Source organism: Tachypleus tridentatus, chromosome 5, assembly GCF_004210375.1.
Source record: "Tachypleus tridentatus isolate NWPU-2018 chromosome 5, ASM421037v1, whole genome shotgun sequence".
NCBI lineage: Eukaryota > Metazoa > Arthropoda > Merostomata > Xiphosura > Limulidae > Tachypleus > Tachypleus tridentatus.
In genome coordinates, this window is record NC_134829.1 from 21356461 (window position 1) to 21377842 (window position 21382).

General features: G+C 34.2%; 1 protein-coding gene across 1 annotated transcript in view; it reads right to left on the reverse strand.

The window, feature by feature from the left end:
• LOC143250676 (uncharacterized) overlaps positions 1 to 21382 on the reverse strand; it is a 204317-nt gene that overhangs the window by 153289 nt on the left and 29646 nt on the right. Inside the window, exons 2-4 of the mRNA XM_076501567.1 lie at positions 10909 to 11098; positions 10317 to 10419; positions 8718 to 8808 (exon numbers count right to left, since the gene is read on the reverse strand). Coding sequence (XP_076357682.1) covers positions 8718 to 8808; positions 10317 to 10419; positions 10909 to 11098 — 384 coding nt within the window. The remainder of the gene's footprint in view (positions 1 to 8717; positions 8809 to 10316; positions 10420 to 10908; positions 11099 to 21382) is intronic.

The window sequence follows — 21382 nt, forward strand, 5'->3', positions numbered from 1 at the left end:
CTGTGATAAGTGTGCACCTGGGTAATGTTTTCACAACAATGTTTATTTTTGAAAATAATGCCAACAATTTTACTGTTGATATCAGTGAAATACTTAAGATTAACTGATGTAAAAGTGAATAAACATAAAAATTTAATTGTTTACTATATCAATAAACATCAAATAACAATATCAGCAACGGTGAGAACTGATATTCCTACAGATAAAATTAGACTAGTTATGCAAGTGTTAAGCCCCACGTTTAGTTCTGAAGAAATAAAAACAACAGTTTCTCAGTTATATACTAATATTGTAAAAACCTTAAAAGAAGGGTATTATAATAATTCCCAAGAGCCATCAACAACACATAGGATACAAATTACGGAATCCGAGAGTCCAATATATCCTCACCCTGTAGACCTTCATAAATTTTGGAACAAAGTTTCCGTCTCAGTAAAAAATTTATGAAAAAATACATAATTTTATGAACAAAAAACCTTCTGGTTTAGTTGGTTCTTTTGGCATTCACCAACAAAAATAACCCTAAGATAGGCTACTTTTACCTTCAGGGGCATAACAATTTAACGAGTCGGAATATTTAAACTTGTGTATATTAATGTATGGTTTAAGAGTCTTATCTCGTTTATTTAAAACATTTTCTGAAATGTCAAATCCATTATTTCTGTTTTTAGCCAATTAAGAAAATAAGGTACTTTATGGCTTCACGAAACACAAAATTATTTATTGATGTGATTATATTTAAAAAATCAAATGTTTATCTTTCAAGATGAATGTCGTAGCTTTCAAAGTTACCATTAATTTATAGTTACAACACAAAGCACATTTGAAACGTGCTGATATAATCAGTTTCACTCCTATTTCAACCTGCAACGGTCCCATACTTTTAGTTCTAACTGAATAGATACAAAAAATTAGTTTAAATTTCGAGGTGATAGGGTAACTATTAACATAAAGAATTCGATATTATTCTACGAAATTATTAGAGAAACAGCTCTATGTGCGAATTATTCAAATTATACAAAGATTCACGAACTATTTGCCCAAAAGAATAACACTATGGAATGCACGCACACGTTTCAAGGAGAATTAAAATAAACCCCGAGCCCAAAACTGTTGGTTACAGAGTTTCCATAACACACGGAACGGTTTTGAGACACAAAAGTATTACAAGAAAAAAAAAACCCATCAGTACTGGAAGTTCACCGATTACTGCTGCAGTCCAATGATCCAAGTTACTCTGCCCAATTTTTAAGCCACTTCTATGCAGTGGTTGTTTGTTTGTTCTTGAATTTTATACAAAGCTATAAGAGGGCTATCTGCGTTAGCCCTCCCTAATATAGCAGTATAAGACTAGTGGGAAGACAGCTAATCATCATCATCCACCGCCAACTCTTGGGTTACTTTTACCCAAGAATAGCGGGATTGATCGTCACATTGTAACTCCTCATGGCTGAAAGGGCGATTATGTTTGGTGCGACGGGGATTTGAACCCGCAACCCTCAGATTACGAGTCGAATGCCATAACCACCTAACCATACTGGACCCCTCTTTATAGTAAACATTGAAAGAAGCAATTGCATATAGTTACTTGATAAGATGTGAACCCCCAGAGAAAGCGACCAATGCAAAATAAAAGTTGGTAGTGAGAGAGTTAAGAACTTAGTAAGTATTTAACATAATTCCCCAGTACCTGACGCTTAAGAATGAAACGGCTAATAACCGGAAAAGCAGAAACGGCAAGTACCTCAAAATGTTTTCTCACAGTATCTCAAACGAACAATATTTTCTTCAGAACTGGACCTGTTACTTAAATTTTCCATTATAGCCTTACTTGTACTGAACGTTTTGTCTACGTGTAACCAATTACAGTTGGAAATACAACTAAATTCAATGCACCTTAACTGCATTTGGATACTTCCATTTGATATAAAGCTTTAAACGTACTTCCAGTCTTTTTTTTTTTTTTTGTAATCGACAGATAAGTGTGCATTACAGATTTTTCTGTTTTTGTTATTGTATCCAACATTACAGAATGTCGTACAAATTAATAACAAAATATACTTGAATGTTTATCCAACTATACTAATTTAATAAAGGACAACAGATTTGTCTGAAGATGTGAATGTGTACATAACACATAGATTTAGTTTTATTTCTTTCAGCAACAAATCTCATCTTCACGTTTAAAAAGTTTATTACTCTATCAGAGTACGTTTACCTGCCAACTAAGTTCACTACTAAGCTCACAGCGATCAGGGCTCAGAGTAGTTAGTTCTGGCACGAGTGAACGACAGTTACAAGTTTTATTCTACTATCAGCTATTCAGTGTGACCATCTGGAAATGACGTATAAAATAAGTATTAATTGTTTCGCCTGAAGAAAGAAGTGTAAATTTTTTAAACATGTTACTCAGAAGAAAAATTCAAATTTTTCGATTCAGTGCCGAGAAAAAACGTCTCGCCAAAACACCACATTTTTTGATTATTTTAATATTTATACAACCAGTTGAAAATAACTTTTAAAATACTCGGAAGCCAGGGTTTGTACAATATTCAAAATAATAACACAAATTATACTGTGAACATTTAGCAATTTCACGTGATAAATGTACTTGTTCGTAGCATGCATAAACATTTGTAAACATGTTAAGATTACACTGTCGGTGTAATAGTTATGCGAGATTATCATTATAGAATATTACACGACTAGGTTTACACTCACAACTGATGATTTTGTAGTTTTTATGTTTACATGTTCTACCAGTTTCTGATCGTACTTTGTAAGAATGATGTTTCAAGTCCTGTGCTTACGTTAGCACAACTTCCTTTATTTTAAATAATTTATTATTGCCCGTCATCACCACTTACATTGTAATTCTGTGAAATACAAACGAGGGGAGTTTTATACCACTAAACTTTTTTTTTTTCTTACGGATCTTCCACTATACGTGGACGTCAACTTCCAAACCCAGTATGAGTAAATCTAATATACAGATATCTACTGGAACCTTGTAGTTTGTCTGTAGTTAAGTACAAAACTACACAGCGAGCTATCTGTGCTCTGCCCACCAAGAGAATCGAAACCAGGTTTTTAGCAATGCAAGTCCAGAGACAAGCCGCTGTGCCATTGGAAGGAGAGTGGACTTTACAGTTGTGTTCGAACAAGACTGATCTGAATGTGTGAACTTTTGATTGGTTTCAGCTCCTTGATTATAATACTATTAACAGTAGCAGGTTTTGGATACCATTGCTGTACTAAACATTCTGAGTTTTTCATGGTTTCCTGGATAATGTTAAGTACGACATTTTTCGAAATGCTATGTTCCTCCTCATAGTTTGATATTATCGCTCTATGAATATTATTTACGAATTACTTTTTAAATAGCTCCCCTACACACACATACTAATATCCGAGGTTGTACTGCATTGTTAGACGGTATCGAATATGTGGTGACCAAAGCTAGATGCTAAACGTGTCACCAGTGGCGCTGTTGCCTGCATTTGTGACGACACGCTTCTGTACTGTCATATGAAAGTTACTTTTACAAAGAATCATAAATACGACATCTATTACTAATGTCCCGTACTTCCATACATTTTAGTCTCCAAGAATAATCAAGTTTGTATTTACAAGAATGCTAACCAGTAAAACTGTAACCTTTATATAAAATTACTTTATACGTTAAGTTTCCATAAAAAAACTTAATTATGTACCAGTACAATTACATTAGTAAACAGTCTTGAAAATATAGTATTCAAACTATAAACTACATATTAATTTTTTCACCGCTCTTAGAATAATTTGTTATTGTTTTCACACACATTTTCAAATTTTCCTCATTTCCTTTGTCCGTAAAACGCGCATGTCACCTAATCCTGATGTATCAGGTCATCCCTTTAACAATGTCCGATTATGTTCAGAAAAGAGAAAGGATTTCAAACGCTTTTAAAATGTTAGTTAATTAATAATGTATGTTCCATTATTATTAATTACTTCCTGCCAACGATTCACAAACTTCTGAGTGCCACTTCTATAACATTCTTGGGGTTTAGAGAAAAAGTAGTGAGGGTAGTTTTGACATCTTCATGTGTTCCAAGCTCTTTTCCATCAAGATAGTTCTGCAAACTTCAGAACAGATGATAATCAGATGGGGCAAGGTCTGTAGAATAAGGAGAATGTGGAAGTGTTTCCCTGTCTAGCTCTTCAATCTTTACAGACGTGATCCTTGTTGTATGGGGCCGCGAGTTAACCTGGTGTAACACATCTTTACAATTGATCAAAGCAGGCCTCTTCTTCAGTGCAACATTCAAGCGCTCTAACTGTTGAAAACAGAAGTCTGATGTAATTGTTAAATTGGGTGGCAGCAACTCAAAATGGATCACACCAACAATATTCCACCAATCGCTTAACAAGAATTTCCTAGGGTGGAGGACCATTTTGGGCTGTGCTTTAGCCAATTTACCTGCACCGAGCCATTGTCTGCGGCGCTTAACATTTTTATAAGATATCAATTTTTCATCTTCAGTCACTAGCCTGTCCAAAAATGGTAATTTACGTTCATGAGAGTGCAGAAAAGTGCAAATGTCCACTCTTGCTCTAAGATTTGCTTCTGTCAAATCATGGGGGACCCATTATCTAAGTTTTGACACCTTTCCAAGCTATTGCAAATGATGGTAAACTGTTGAATGCATTGAATGAAGTTTTTGTACTTTTTCTTCAACTGTTACAGCACAATCTTCATCAAGTGCAGCCAGCAGCAAGTCATCATTAAACTTAACAGGACGACCTGAATGTGGCTCATCACTTAAGCTGTAGTCACCTGATCTGAACTTCTGAAACCACCTTCGACATTTTCTTTCATTGAGAGATTCTGCACTATAAACACCTTGAATGTTTTGTGTAGTTTCTGCTGCACTATTGCCTTTTTTTAAACTCATAAAGCATTACATGCCTAATGTGCACCTCGGACACATCCATCTTCATAAGGCTTTTATTTGATTAACGATTTGAAAAAGTGGAGTTTGGTTAGTTTCTTTTATTTGTTTGAACATTTGGTACACGTCTTACTACATATTTTAGTCATTAAAACCTTCTACAAAGACAGAAATTATGATGCACTTTCTATATTAAATTTTTCAAACATTACTTGTGTGATGACCTGATATAATTACTGAGAACATCTTGACATATTTAGATCAGTATGGTCTATTACAAACTAAGATTTATAATTCAAACTCTAGTTACTGTAATTCGTTTGCAAATTTATTACATTTTGTTTTAGTAAAATTTAATGTTTCATAGCAATGTTTAGCAGAACATTTGGTCCTTCGGGACATGATTACGCTTTGCTCTTATAGTCACGAACCTATTTGCTAGGTCTTCTGTTCTGTTCTACATTAGCATGTAGCCTGCAATCTTTAGTTACAGTTTCAGTACTGACCAAACACCGTGCAACAATAGCTAGTCGCGAGACGTGACTAAACACTAATTCTTTTATTGTTTCAAGTGTTGAGTATATCCATCAACGTAGTGTAATTCTTGAAAGGTATTGTGACATTTACTTCTTGAAGATTATTTCGTCATTTGTCCGGAGGGTCAAGTTTCAGTTAAATGGCTTCTATTCAATTGCCATTTCTTTATATTTGGTCAGTCACCGACCGAGTACAGTCCATAAAACCACTTCAATTTATTCGCAGTTTATTTTACTGTAAAGAAAAAGTCTCACCCCCCCCCCCTCAACACCAAGTGGCTCAGCGGGAGGTCTGGAAGCTTATGACGCTAAAAACTAGGTTTCGATACCTGTGGTGGGCACAGCACAGATAGCCATCGTGTAGTTTCGTGCTTAATAACAAGCAATTACTTGCCTGTCATATCTGATGAAGCGTGTTTGTGTGTGAGATGATATATTTCAAACCGAACAATTAGGTCTGTCAGGTTAAACATGGTTACAGTCAATAAACAGTAAAATATATAGCAAATACTTTAAGCCTCGCATTGTGCAACAAATACTTTCTTTAACTACACACACATATACAAATAAATGTCACGGTAATATTAAACTAATCCAAACTACAGTAAGCCGTGTAATACCTAAAATACAGGGTGGGCCACAGCAAACCCCAATAAAAGAAAAAAATACAAGCAGCGCAATAAACGCTTATTTATGATTAAGTTGTATTTGTATGTGTCACAATTGAAATAAGTGATAATTTCACACTTCTATAATTAGTTTGGAATATCTGTAGTAATGTATACTGAGATAACTTTTCTGAATTTCTATGTAGATCTTCTGCATGTAGTTATTACATTATTTTTAACTGCATGTTAAAAGATCGTGAAAACATGTCCTTTAGAGCAGAGAAACCAGTATGAACAGATGACACATATACTAGTAAAAACTGGTGCAAGTTCCGAGCTCTATCCCTAGAATGTTATGTGAAAGAGTCGATGACGTGGTTAACCCATGATTTCTAGGATAGTGCACTCGAATGCTTTATCCAATTTGAAAACCTATAATATAAAGCATAAAAACCTGTGTTTGTTTGTTTGTTTTTATGTTATCCAACCACTTCCAACTCCCTGGAACACTTCCGAGGCCATTGACCATCTATTAAGAAACACTAGAAAAACATTAAAAGCTGGGTGTTGAAAGTGAGCAACAAAATGTACCCCTACTGCCACTACTTTTTCCACTACCTATTCCTACAAAATCATCTTTACCATCGCACAATGTATACCATGTTTTAAAAACTTGGACAAAAGTTTTTGATCAGGTAATAATTAATACTATAATGCGTAATGTTATAAATAAATTGTACAAGTTAGGGTTTTTGTGTTGTTTATAATAGCATCGACTCGCATGTTTTTACGTTCATAAACAGGATAAAAGATGGACACCTAATTTTGTACGATATAATTCTTAGTCTTCGTCACGTATAGCCCTTTTAAAATTCTCTCCAACTCCAGCAGCCAGCTGGAATACACGAAACTAAGAAGAGTGCTAGTTGGTAATACACAGAATAATCAGTTAGTTGATATGTCCATTTCAGATTCAAATCAGAAGCATGTAACAATTGCATTCAAGATCCATATTTTATCTCCAATAAGATACTGTCCAAGAGACCTTTCATTCAATACTGGGGTTTGTTAGTTAGCCTGAAATGTATATTTTTAAACTGTATACATGAATAAATTGTCTCTCAAAGATTTCTTTGTTTTATTGTCTAGACCAACTGACGCTTAACATAAACTATCTTTGTATATAACAAAGTTTTTGTTAAAAGGGTGACAAGGCGATTGAAACAAGTTTAAGACAGAATAATGGGTAGGTTTTATGTCGTTTGAATGCAAATATTTTGATTCCATAGAGTTCTAGATTGGTTCATTAAACCCAGACAAATGAAACCCAATCTGCCCAGCTGTTAATATAATTACGAAGCGGCTTGAACTAATAATAACCGAAACAAATTTATCTTCATGTATTAAACAACTTTGTTCATCTTTCCAAAAATGCCAACATTTTAAAATAAAACGGAATAGTAGTAAATATATGGAGTTTTCAGTCTCGAGTTTACTGCTATGTTTTCTTTCTTCTTCTAATTGTGAAATTTGACCAGTAGATGTAACGTGCAGAAAAAAAAATTGAATATTATATATAGCGCTATGTTTTACGTTTTCACTTACATCAGTAATAACTTTCATTACTTTATGCACCGCTAATCTTAAAGAACCTATAGACACTTAAGGTTCATGAACCCTGTTGCTGCCCACGTTTCAAATCATAAAGATATCTAATGATCCCCGAGAAAGTACACACTTTCTTGAAACTCTCATGAAAAAACCAATTACGTATAATTCAAAGCAAATTTTGGATAAATATTTGCCTTCACTACACCTAATTGGTGTAGTTTGCTTAAATGCTAAATTTTCTCGTGAAAAGTTATTAGCTTCCTCTCCCACAAAAAGAAAAATAAAGAAGTTTCAAATGAGTTTTACGGGTCGTTGGTACACCGGATAGGATTAGTGGAACCTGCGGTCAACCCTCTCTCCAGATTTCGATTCAATGCCCTGCGTGAAACAAGTTGACGAGCAAATAGGTAAACACAACTTGCAATAGTCTCTCGCAAAGGTGTTAACAATTATGCTCAGCACAGAACTACAACAAATAAGTGAAGAAAGCATCCTAAGACATGATTAAGTGGATCACCATGATTAAAATGTGCGATGAATATTCGTTTGAATTTTTACTCATACGATCTGTTTTAGGTTCAAGGGTGTCTTCACGTAGACAAACAGCATTAGAAGTGGCTTGTACTTCAATTAAATGTAATTTAATTAACTTTGTATAACACTTGAAATAAACAAAAACGTTGAAAATATAAATTAAAAAGAATAAAGGGAGATAAATCAAATGTAACGACCTACAATTAAAAATCTTAAAAGACACGTTTGAAACACCGTGCATATAATTATTTGTTATTGTTATCTCAGGTGCAATGTTTTTGGAAAAATAAATAGATAAAAGCAAGCGACTACTTAATTAGGGCAGTTGTTACTAGATAATGCACAGTGCATTATACTCTTACCCGAAAACAACAAAAAAGTTTAACTTTGTAACAAGCTAATTATCTTAATACTAAAACCCAAGGTTGTTTCTCGCAATTAGAACCAAAAACATGATTCCTGCAAAATATCAATTCGCTGAAAGAAACATTTACCTTAGCTGACACCAGGTTACTTAAGGAACACAGAGGATCTACCCAATCAAATAAAATCTTGTATTCTTCCGGACTTACGGACACAAGTTTCCTGTAAAAGAAAACATGACTGGGTGATAATGTGTAGACGTACAGTGCAAGATGACATACAGTAGAAACTGCTATTATAGACAACTCGTGACAATTTAGTTAATCTCTCTCTGTAGAACAAAGCACGAGACAATTTTTATTGTATTATTCTCTAAACCACCAAGTAAACAATTAACATTTTATTGTAATTATTATAGATACGGAGTTGTCAATAAACATCCGTCATATTTCACACAACGAAAACATTACGTGTCACTCGCAGCAATTGGGATATTTATTAATATGCACTCACCACAGCTAATATTGGAGAAAGTATACTGTTGTTATGTTATCTTTATTATTAGTAGTAGTAGTATTGCTTTTGTAAAGATTACAATGTAATCACAATAGCTTGAAATAAATTTTATGGCTGTGGTTTCTCTAAAATATCATGACGTCAAATACTAAAACCATAACAATTTTCAATCAGACAAACAATTATTGAAAAAAATATTAGAAGTAGCCACTGGTGCAGAGTATTGTAATAAATGAATGATTTGGCTTTTTATTTATTACAACAGAAAATTTTAACATTATGAAAATCGTTGTTGCTTTACTGTGGCCTACAAAAATTAATATTGTTCAATTATTTTAAGTCACTGCATGACGCTTCATAAAACGGCTCCGAGTTGGCTTTTTTTCTCTTTTTCGTTCATGTCAACTACAAACTTTCGGCTTATACATCTGTCATTTATTTACCAATTTGAAATCTAATTATAGTTCTGGACTCAAGAAGTCAAACTCTTTGGAGTAGTGCATTGGACCATGCCTAAGATCTTATAGATTACTTTACTCTAATACTTCCTAAAACAATTTATGGTGCCGTGGCTATTGAGGATTCCATCTTGTTAGTTATTGGACAGAGAGTCATCTCTCTTTCTTTCATTGTCTTCGTAGAATGCTAAATAAACGTTTGTGTTTTATTTCTTGCTAAATAAAACGAACATGCAGGTTTATTATTGGTTTTTACTTATAAAATGAAAAATGTTTCAACTTCTTCTGACTCCGACTTCGCAAGTCTTAACTGCTTCTAGAATCCATACGTTATCTTAATGGAAATGTAAAAGTAGCTGAAACTTCGTTTACTGTTTTTACTGCTTTCAAATATTTAACACGTTAAAATCAAATAATATCCAAAAGCTTTACATTTAAAAATAACAATCCTTAAATATAAAACTTAAAACATACCTTTTAATAATTAAGCGTTTGATACGCTTTGGTTTAATAATGTTCCTACTAATTTGTTTTATAAATGTTTACAAGAAACATGGGAAAAACAAACATTCTAACGTGCACTTTATTTTACCAGTCAAATATTCTATTGTGTTGAATATATAGAAAGAAAACAAGCTCGAAAAGAATTTGATTTAAATGTTTACAGCTATGTTTTAAAAAGTTATCAAATACGACATTTCTTTGAAAAGTATCACAAAACGCTTTCTTCAAAAATAAAGTCTTGTGTTAACACACCTGAATAACCCTTCATAGAAAAGGCACACAGAATGGAGAACCTGACAGTAGTAGGTCTCGGTATTATACAAGTCTTCAACTATACTGTACTGTTCATCCCAGCCTGTGAACAGGAAAAAAAAAGTTTTCGAAATAGTTTTTGTATCAGGTGGCGCTAATATCAATCTGTCATAGAACAAATATTTTAAGGACCTGTAAGAAACTCGTCTCACAGTTTTCGTTTCTGAAACAACTTGAATGCTTTACTGAAGTAGTAATAGTAACAGCCACGGTTTTTTAATAAATAAAAGTTGAAAGCGATCAATAAAAATTATAAATGTTTCAGGAGTTTTCTAAAAATTTAAATAAAACTTGTGTGTGCTGCTAAACATACAATTTAAAGTTTTGTAACTTGTAAGAAAAAGGAGCAATCTTCACTTTCGGTGAAACTACTCTCTCCAGGTGGCGTTACTGCATGCCTATATAGAAATACCTTTAATTTATTTTACGTAAGCTGATGTCTTATGGAACTTATACCAGCACATAAATATAGAAATAATGTGAAAATATAAACTGTTAACACAGCCGAGAGCTTTAAATGTATTTTGTCTACCTGCTCGTGGGCTCTTTTCTGGAAAGGTTTCTTGTATTAGGATTTCCTGTTTGTCTAGAAGAGTTATCAATGCAGTCTCTCTGATAGGAACTCCTGTCTCTAGCATCTTGACAATCGGCATCTTAAGTCCCTGCTCTTGTATTATGGGTTCCAAGACTTCCCATACCAACATTCCATTTTCGCCCAGGACCTGAGGATACACAAATTCAAAACATATGTTTACACGATTATCACAACTGTAACTCTGTTTTTCACTCACCTTTTACTCAACTATCAAAGCTTGTTTCACTGACATTCGGACTGTTACCTATGCGAAAGCAGAGCGTATGTCGTAATACCCGGTTGTACGTACACGTTGCCAGGATTGTTTCTTGTATCTTCAACACGTTTTTCATTCGAACTCATTTACAAACATTAAACTAATATGAACTATTTACCATGGTTAGTTTCTTTACATACATGGTTATTCAATACGTTTATTCTGTTTAGTTCATTTACATACATTCAACAATTCAATCACGTTTTACGGGAATTACATTTGACAACTTAGTTACCATGCTAAGTTACACACCCAGGGAAGAAATCAGTTTTAAGTTATAAAACAGAATTTCATTCTTGTTTCAAGAACAATGTGGTAGCTAGAGTACAGATACCTCATTATGGAGCTTTGTGCTTATTTTCTAACAAGAAGAAGGAGAAAAGCGATTAGTTGTAATTACATGTTTCACGGTGAAGAATGTAAACCTGAAACCTGTAACAAAAATTTACATAATCACTTGAACGAAATCTCTTCTTACAAATATATTTAATGTTTGATTCTCTTTTGTTGACATCTTGCGGCTGAGACCAATAACTCAGAAGCAGCTTAAACCAGCAGGCTGTTGCTTTTTATGACGAACTTTGCAAAAAGAACGTTTCACTTACAGCATTTTTATTATTGTTTTTGTTTACAGCAAAGCTACATCGAGTTATTTGCTCTGTCAACTACGAGCAATCGAGCCTCGGATTTCAACATTTTAAGTCCATGGATTTATCGCTGTCCCATCGAGTGACTGATGAGTTTTTTTTTTTATTGAAATATATTTGTAAATAAAAAAAAAGTATAATTTTAACTCTCCAACCTTAGATTTCCACTTCTCCCTTAAGAATTGTGTACAGTAAACCTGTTTGTAAGAATGGACTTTCTGCCAGTCTGTCATGTATGTTTACGCTCTTATGTGTATGGGGTGACCACATTGTCGTTTCAGGCTTTTGTGTAAATCTGTGCTCTTATAACTTGTAAAGTGACGACGTTTCGTCAGCCTCATTTGTTCGATTACTCTTACACTATTTTTCTAAATTTGTTTTTAAAAATTAAAAGTTTACTTTTTTTTGCTTCTAGTTTCCGTTATAGAAAAATAAACCTACGACTCGAAACAAATTTACGATATTAGATCACACGAATAATTCATGCTTAACGATACATGTTGTTAAACTAAACAAACATGGAGAGCTAGGGTGCAACTATTGCGCCTCTTAACGATACATGTTGGTAAACTAAACAAACATGGAGAGCTAGGGTACAACTATTGCGCCTCTTAACGATACATGTTGGTAAACTAAACAAACATGGAGAGCTAGGGTGCAACTATTGCGCCTCTTAACGATACATGTTGGTAAACTAAACAAACATGGAGAGCTAGGGTGCAACTATTGCGCCTCTTAACGATACATGTTGGTAACTGAGCAAACATGGGGAAGGGACAGCTGGAGTTTAACTATTGCTCCTTTTGACAATATATTGTAGGAACTGAACAAACCTGAGAAAGGAAGAAATGGGTGCTACTATTACATCTGTTTACGATACACGCTTGTAATTGAGCAAGCACGATGAAGACAGAAACGGGGTGCAACCTTTGCTCTTGTTGGCATTTTGAAAACTGAATAAACGTGAGGAACGACGGGTTGTAACCCTTACGTCTGTTGGCAAACTATGATAAGGCAAAGAAAAGTGAAGAAAGGAAAGACGGGGTGCAACGTTTACCTGTTGACAGTACATGATGAGAAGCAAACGCTTGTAGACAGACACACGTTCACTAAACAAACGGGACACGCCCAACAAACGTAGCTTTCTAAATTTCTATCTCGTATACAGGACGTCTTGAAATTACGTTAACAAACTAATTCATGTTTTACAGACACAGACAATATCCTTGAACCTTGCTAGAGTGATTACTTTAAAATCTGTTAAGCGACACATCATAATATCACAACACAACATGTTTAAGGCAGAAGTAAAAACATTCAGAAAATAATACATCTTTTAACAATTTCTGCAAACTCCGCACGTCTAATAAAACGTTTGGTTAACAACATTATTATTATTATTAGTCACTATGCACCTAATATATGTATCTACATAATTCGTGCTACTCGTGTTAGAAAATTAAAAAAAAAAAGTTTTTGTCTCCGATGCTTTGAGATGTTACTTTACGTTCAAACAAATTTTTCCATTAGACATAATATTTAAGTTGAATGCATACACCCCGTGTTTCTCATAATCACTGAATGGAATACGTTTCTACTAAAAGTTAACGTATAAAATAACTTGTACTGGACATGGCCTTACGTCATAGTGTCCATCTCAGGACTCTCGACTCACAGTCGTAGCCAGACACACACATAAATACTCCTTACTTTGAGTACCCGAACCACAACACCACAACCGACCCGTTAAAACTACAATCAATAGTGCAATTAATCTCAATAGTTAGATCTCGGGTCCCCAATTAAATTTTCACAAAAAAATATTTTAAAACGGTTTTGTTTAGTTAGTTTCTTATAAGGCAAAAACATAAAATAGGTTGACCTTGAAGCTGACTTATAGATACGAGTATAGAGAACAAAGAAAAGTGTTCACAAACATTTATCATGTGCCGAAGCTAGCCCTACTTTTATTTCATAGTATGGTTACAGTGAATGGTTTGGTTTGTTTTTAATTTCACGCAAAGCTACACGAGGGCTTTCTACGCTATCCCTCCCTAATTTAACAATGTAAGACGAGGGGGAAAGCAGCTAGTCATCACCACCCACCACCAACTCTTGGGCTATTCTTTTATCAACGAATAGTATGATTGACCGTCGCTTGTAACGCTCACATGCTTGAAAGTGAGAGCATGTTTGGTGTGACTGGGGATTCGAACTCGCGATCCTCCCTCAGATTACGAGTTGAGTGCCTTAACCACCTGGCCGTGCCGAGCCTATAGTTAATGGTCAAGCTGCTTCATTTGTACCATTAAAAATGACAGGCTATTTTGGTACAAACTAAAATAGAAAAGGTTTGAGTGAATTTCACTTTTAATAAGTTTTACTCTATATGAATTTCATCAATATCTTTAAATAAAACTTTATTAGTTTCAAAACTTTCGTGGAAAGCTCAACAAATGGATAATTGTGCATACCCTTCTCTAATTTTGAACCGACAAAACAAAGAGAAAGGCAATTAGTTCACAATACCCAATGTTCTAATCTTCCCGAACATTGAGAATTGACAGTGAATTTGTAACGACTTTCAGCCTTTAAGGATGAAGCGTGTTTTATGACAACGGAACGCAAACATTGAATTCGTGGATTTAAAATCCAGTCAAAATAATCACTAGCTCACGTCCAAGACGTATATACTGGATGTAGTTCAGCAAAATCCCCGAAATTGTTCTGTAAATAAAAATAAAGTAAATAAAATCATAATGAAGAGCAGCAAAAATATTTTTATTTCCCGCTTTTGAAGAACATGTCATGCTGTGTTGTGGCGTACAAGAGCATAATTATTCTCGTGATTCATGGTATGCGCACGTCCAACTAACGTCGCGACAGTACTCATTGCAACGTTAACCATCCCTCTTGTAACATCATTTTAACGTCTAACCACCGACTAACAGACAAGACATGCTATACAGTGGTGCGAGTGATAAAAACTGGTGACTCACCCAGGAGGCATTCGGTTCCTCTCCGGGGAATTAAATGCATATATAAAAATTTTCCATAACTAATTTTGCAACTTATTCCCAATTATATGAATCACCCTACCAGTTTAAATTTAATTTGTTCACCGGCACTCCCTAATTACTGCTATTTCCCCATAGTTTTCCGAGTAATATTTGCAGTAACGTTACTGATGTATTCCACTAAAGTTTAAAGTACAAGTTTTAACAAAACTTGTACACTACTACTCTGAACACAAACTCAAATAGTTAAAAACTTACTCTTCTGTTAAAGAAAAAGGCTGGAAATTAATTTTTCATGAACGTTAACATTAATCCTACTTCTTTAGCAGTGGAATATTTATCCACCGAAGAGAACCGAGCCCCGTATTTTAAAATGGTAAACCCTGTAGGGAACGTCATAAGCGCTCACAGTTCATCGGCTGAAGATCAGAAGGCCTTTTAACGCCAGAAAAAACAAAACTTTGTTCTCTAAAGTCACTTAGTAGGTTAACGTTGCTTAGATGTACACATGCAACAGGTTTGAGCCATTCAGATCACTGCACGAGAATGAAGAACAAAACCAAACTTTTTTAATACAATATGATACGATGCTTAAAACATCTCCAGGTCATTGGGACAATTGTCAAAATAGGAAGATTGTCTATAACGCGATTATAATATAGAACACGATAACTCACGAGGTGTATTTATTCTCTGCACTGTAATAAAATGATGATTTCAATATTATCTAAGCCTATTTTCCAGTATTTACAACTAATGCACATATATACGATATATCGCTGATGAACTAATACTATCATGTGTTTGGAAAGTGTGTTTACTCTGGAAATATTTACTCGGATCCATTATATACTTAATATTTTTGTGACTTATTTTCTCATCAATACGGGCTTAAATATTTCATATAGTTGTTTTGATAATCTGTCACTAGGGTTTCTTCATAACTTAAACTGTGTTTTGATTGGTTCACATTCGGAAGTAAAAATAGCAAATGTTTTATAACTGCACATATGGAAGTCAAAGTGATAAATATTTTTTGTTACCTACCAAAAGCTTTCCTAGTGTTCAAAGATTTTGGAACCATATCCAGATATCAAGGAAAACCTGTCACAGCGGTTCTCGTTGTAAATAGAAACACAAAGGCGGTTAAAAAAGAAATTTTTCCAGCATTTGAATAAAAAATTCCAGAAAGCCCTGTTTAAAATTCACATACTTTTGTATTTCTGCTTGATTAATAACAACCATCTTAATTGTTTGTTTTCATTGTTTGTGTTATTTCGTAATTTTAAGATGCTAGATTAAACAGAAGACAACTAATCCATAACATCCACCGCCAAATCAAGTTACTCTAATTTAAAAATTTGGATTTGACCGTCACTCTTAAGACACTCATGGCCATAATTGAGGAGATTAATTTCGTGCGAAAGGGTTCCCAAACCATAAACTCTCAAACCTTAGCACGTGACCACGCCAAGCCACAGCAATCAGTACAAGATTACTTTGTGGTCGCATACAAAAGAACAAAAATACACCAGCGCATGAGCACACGGTTAAAACTTCAAAAGAGCTTCAGTAGTAACTAACAATCGTTATCCATTACTTCGTAGGACAATAAATTTTGTTATCTTTCATACAGGATAGATTTTAATAAACTGTTCGATAAATAATTAAGTATTCCTATTAAGAAAACGAACAAGTTTTGTTTTTAATGTTTAAAACTTCATTCCCCGTTTCATTTTTAAAGTATTTACATGAGACCAGAGAAACATTACACGAAGCTGAATGAAGTTATTCACGGTTTTCGTTACACGTTTGAGTCTAAACTATTGTTTGTTTTACACATTTTTATTTTTCTAATCGTAACATTAAAATATTTGTTATTGATCCCACGTGTTTAAGATTCCCCTATTTACTCCACATCGTGTTTAAGATTCCCCTATTTACTCCACATCGTGTTTAAGATTCCCCTATTTACTCCACATCGTGTTTAAGATTCCCCTATTTACTCCACATCGTGTTTAAGATTCCTAATTTCGTTAATATTCTTAGCCAAAGTGTAACAAATATTCAAATAAACACAACTTCACGTAACATAATGTTGTGTATGATTCCAGTTTACCCAACCCTCGGAATGAAAAGGTTTCAGCACGTGATAAAAACCATGCTTACCCCCTATTTTATCGTCATACTTGAATTAAGAGAGTGAGTGACCTAAAAGAAATTACCCGTCCTTATAATTCAGGAAACGAACGGAGAAACTCTCGGGGTCCGAATATACAGTTTACATACAAATAAACCAATGATTATTCCTGGTACGAGAAGGGTTCAGAGGTCTTTTGAATGTAATAATAAAAGGTGGAAAGGGCTATTAAACAATGAAGAGTTTTACAGAAATACAAGGAATATTAAGATTCTGATCCCCGAGATACTGCTGATAATAATGGATCCTTCTATACAAATTAATGTGTTTCAGTTCAGTAATTAATAATTAGCTGTGGTCACATTCTTCTTTAGAAATAACATTTACAGGTGGATTTGATTCTTAAAAATTTACGCCATTCTCTCTCGTTTGGATTTTAGAACTTTGGATTTTCTTCTGTGATTATCAATTGCTGACAACCACGACTGCTCGATTTGAAAAAAAGTCATCAAAAAACAATAATATAGATCGTTATAGAGAAAACAATACGATGATGGTCGAGAAATTGACTTCATTGTCATTCATTTACAAAATTTAAAACAGGTGTCACGTCCTCCAAATCAAGAATATCTTCCTCCGCTTAAATTTTAGTCACCAGGAAGAAATTCAAGTAACCTGCCATGTCGTTTGAAGTCGAGAAATAACAGCGAAATGACGTTATTTAAAAAAAAAAAATTGAAAAATTAACATCACTGTTGCCGTCCATCAAATCTTGTATAAATATAATGTAGGTTTATATCTACGAATACGTTTGATCAAAGTTTGCGCATTTTTCATTCTTTCTAATATTTTCTTTTCCAAGAGAACCCACAAGACATTTCATCTAAAGACCCATTCGATTTCAATTATCAGTACCACAATGTTCCATACTTGCAGATCACAGATGATAGGTGTCATTAAGAAGTGGATTCAATGCTTACCTAAATATTACTGTTTAACTATCAGAGAATAGTGTATTCGACGTTATTATACAATAATGGCCCCACATTAAAAAGCTCGATTCTGCGACAAGGGAACGTGAACCATACACCATAAAAGCCAAAATCCGGTAGACTAACCGCAAATTCACCCCTACCCACACGTATTTAAAGCGCCCAACTACGTCGGTTATGCCTCACGTCTAAGAATTGGCTTGCATTGTATTACATAATAACTGACGCTAATAGAAACTCAATACAAACTACCATATTCCCGATATCTGGTTGAAATGATGTAGAGCAATGTTTCTCGGATAGATTTACCAGATGATCGCCGCCGCTCGTATATTGGTTTTTGCGACCTCCAATCTGTACAAGAATTAAAAAAATAAAATAAAACGACAAATTTTATTTATTTAAAAAGAATGTTGGCTCATTGGAGAGAAACATTGATATAGAGGTTTAGTAAGTGACTTATCCACAACGAATAGCTACAGGAAATGCTTCGCGTTTTTAGTGTTGTTGACTTTTATTTTTAAACAAGCTCTATTCGTTACATACAACAGTTAACAAATATAAAACTGAAATCAAGGTTATGTTTAACCTCGATATCATGTACTTACAATTAAATGTAATAACCAAGTTTGGCTCAAAATTGTTGAAAAGTATAATTTTACTACGAAAGAAAAACGTATTTTAAATACATTTCAGGAATGATGCGACATGAAAAGTTCTATATTTTAAGAAGTAAAAATATAATACTGAGTTGTCACTTCTTCCTTAATACATTTTTATCATGTTATTTTTCACACCAATATTTACGCGTAAAGAAACATTTTAAGGAAAAAAAATTGTATGGATTGCTTACATTAAATCTTTCAAACACATTTCAAAGATAGCCAGATGTAGAGATGATGCAAATGCCATCCCTGCTATATATTGTTTGCATTGTTTTTGAAGAATTGATATTAGCCATCCACACATTTACTTCATTTTTAAATTTTCTTCACTCAATTGCTTGTTGAATTTTTAATGCAATGTTTCAATAGTCATGGGAAGGTTGTATTGATAACCAAGCTCTAAATACAAATATAGTTCCCGTTTCACCTACCTAAGTTACTTGATGCGTTCCCACATTTCTGTAATAAGAAAGCTATCTTCAAGGAGTAATTGTTTGTTTGTTTGTTTTTGAATTTCGCACAAAGCTACTCAAGGGCTATCTGTGCTAGCCGTCCCTAATTTAGCAGCTTAAGACTAGAGGGAAGGCAGCTAGTCATCACCACCCACCGCCAACTCTTGGGTTACTCTTTTACCAACGAATAGTGGAATTGACCGTCACATTATAACGCCCCCACGGCTGAAAGGGCGAGCATGCTTGGCGCGACGGGTCGCGAACCCGCGACCCTCAGATTACGAGTCAGATTAACATGCTTGGTCATGCCGGGCCTCCAGGACTAATGATAGCATCATTTTCACTGAAATTACGTTTGTTGTTGTTTCAAAATTACAGCTAGTCATTAATAACACTTATAAAAGCGGATACTCCGTTATGTCACCTCGGCGAATTTAGTTAATATTGTTTTGGTTAACTTGTAATACATAAGAAGTAGAACAAAGAAGGACAAGAAACTCAAACTTGTTATGTTATCTACGATACAAACATTAATCAGAACTTGTGACTCAGTCACGACATAAATATTGTTATAAAAGGAAACACTGTATTATAAAGTTCTGATGACCTATTGAAGAGATATTTACAATACCGTTTCATTTGAACAATCCGAGAAATTCCTACATAGGCAGTGCTACCGCCTGCCAGATAAACTTCCGGCTTCAACTCCAATCTTTAAGACTGTAGGCCTAAAGAAAGAGGACCTGCAATTAAAAGACAGTAATATTTCGTGAATTCCATACTTATGAATGTAACAAACTGGAAGGGCAGATTCGAAACACCCAATTTCAAGAACAGCTATTTACAATTTAGAGCTGTCGACAAGGAGAGAGATAGGCAACGAGCAGCACCTATCGCCTATGTTTAACTCCTAGGTTTGTTTAGGTGAAAGATCAGAGCTTGGACTTTCCACTCACAGCTCTGTCTTTTACAAAATTACCCGTTCTCCTTGAAAATGGGGAGTTGATGAGTTTTTTATTTTTTATTTACTTATTTTTCATAATCAGTGTTGGTTATTGGGTAGGTAAAAACAAACATTCCCCTTTTCTGATAGTTTCTTTGATGTTATTGGTTATATTACTTAAGTCAGATTAGAATACATTTCATATTTTTAACATATTACTACTTTGTGTTGCTCCTTTAAAAAGGTACGGATTTAGAACTAATAGTTTGAGATTTTGGCTGAAATTATCAAAGACGAAGATACCCAAATGATAACTAAGTTCTCTTATAAATGATTCAGACTTCTTTCACATTCTCTTAAGCTATTAATAGTTCTAGTTAGTTTATTATGCAAGATCGGTTTCATGTTTCGATATAGTCATCTTAATTTTGGTCAAAACATTTTAATACTTCTTGTTATCATCATTGCTTCAAAAGTGAAATTATCTCCTGATTTTACCTTAAAATTATGCTGCATACAATCTAACTCTTCGACTTAGCTCTTAATCTGCGACTTGAACACATCATTCACTACAGCTGAAATCCACATACTGCATTATTTTGGAAAATTATGCGTCTCTTTCGCCAGTTCTTTACACTGATTTTTATAGCAGACAAACAGATGGATGGAATCGCTCATTTCCGGGTTAAGTTGCACGAGACGGATATCAGTAATTAGCGGGTTAATATTAACTGCAGTGTTCATGGTTTTTGGTTGTTTGTTTTTTGAAACGAAGAAAAATGTATGCAACACCTGTATTATCTGAAGGCCCATAACTAACAAATATGGTACGAGTAGTTTTGGAAAATGTATCTGAAATTGGGGTGGTATTGACACCATCGAAAATTTGTAAGAGTAAAGTTAGAGAAGGAAAGAGACTAGGACGTGTTAACAAATAAAACAAGTACATGAACGAGTGATGTAAGAAAAGAAGCCAATACACAAAGAGAAAAAATTAAAACTCAATATATTCAATATCAGTTTTATAAGAAATGTTTAAAAGGTACAGCCTTTTAGATTCGAGAACAGTAGTTTATGGAATGACATTGTAAAGGACAATGACCCTTTAAAACATCAAGCTTACGAGTAGGTCACACAAAAAAGAATAATGCAAAACAAATTTGTGGTTCTCGAATGTGGAGAAGGAAATAAGAAAGCAAAAATGTAAGCAAACACCAGGGGGAAGGGGGTAGAAAAACCACAAATATTAACGTGTTGTTATTGAAGTGGGTAAACATGTGGTAGTGAATTAGGACAGCT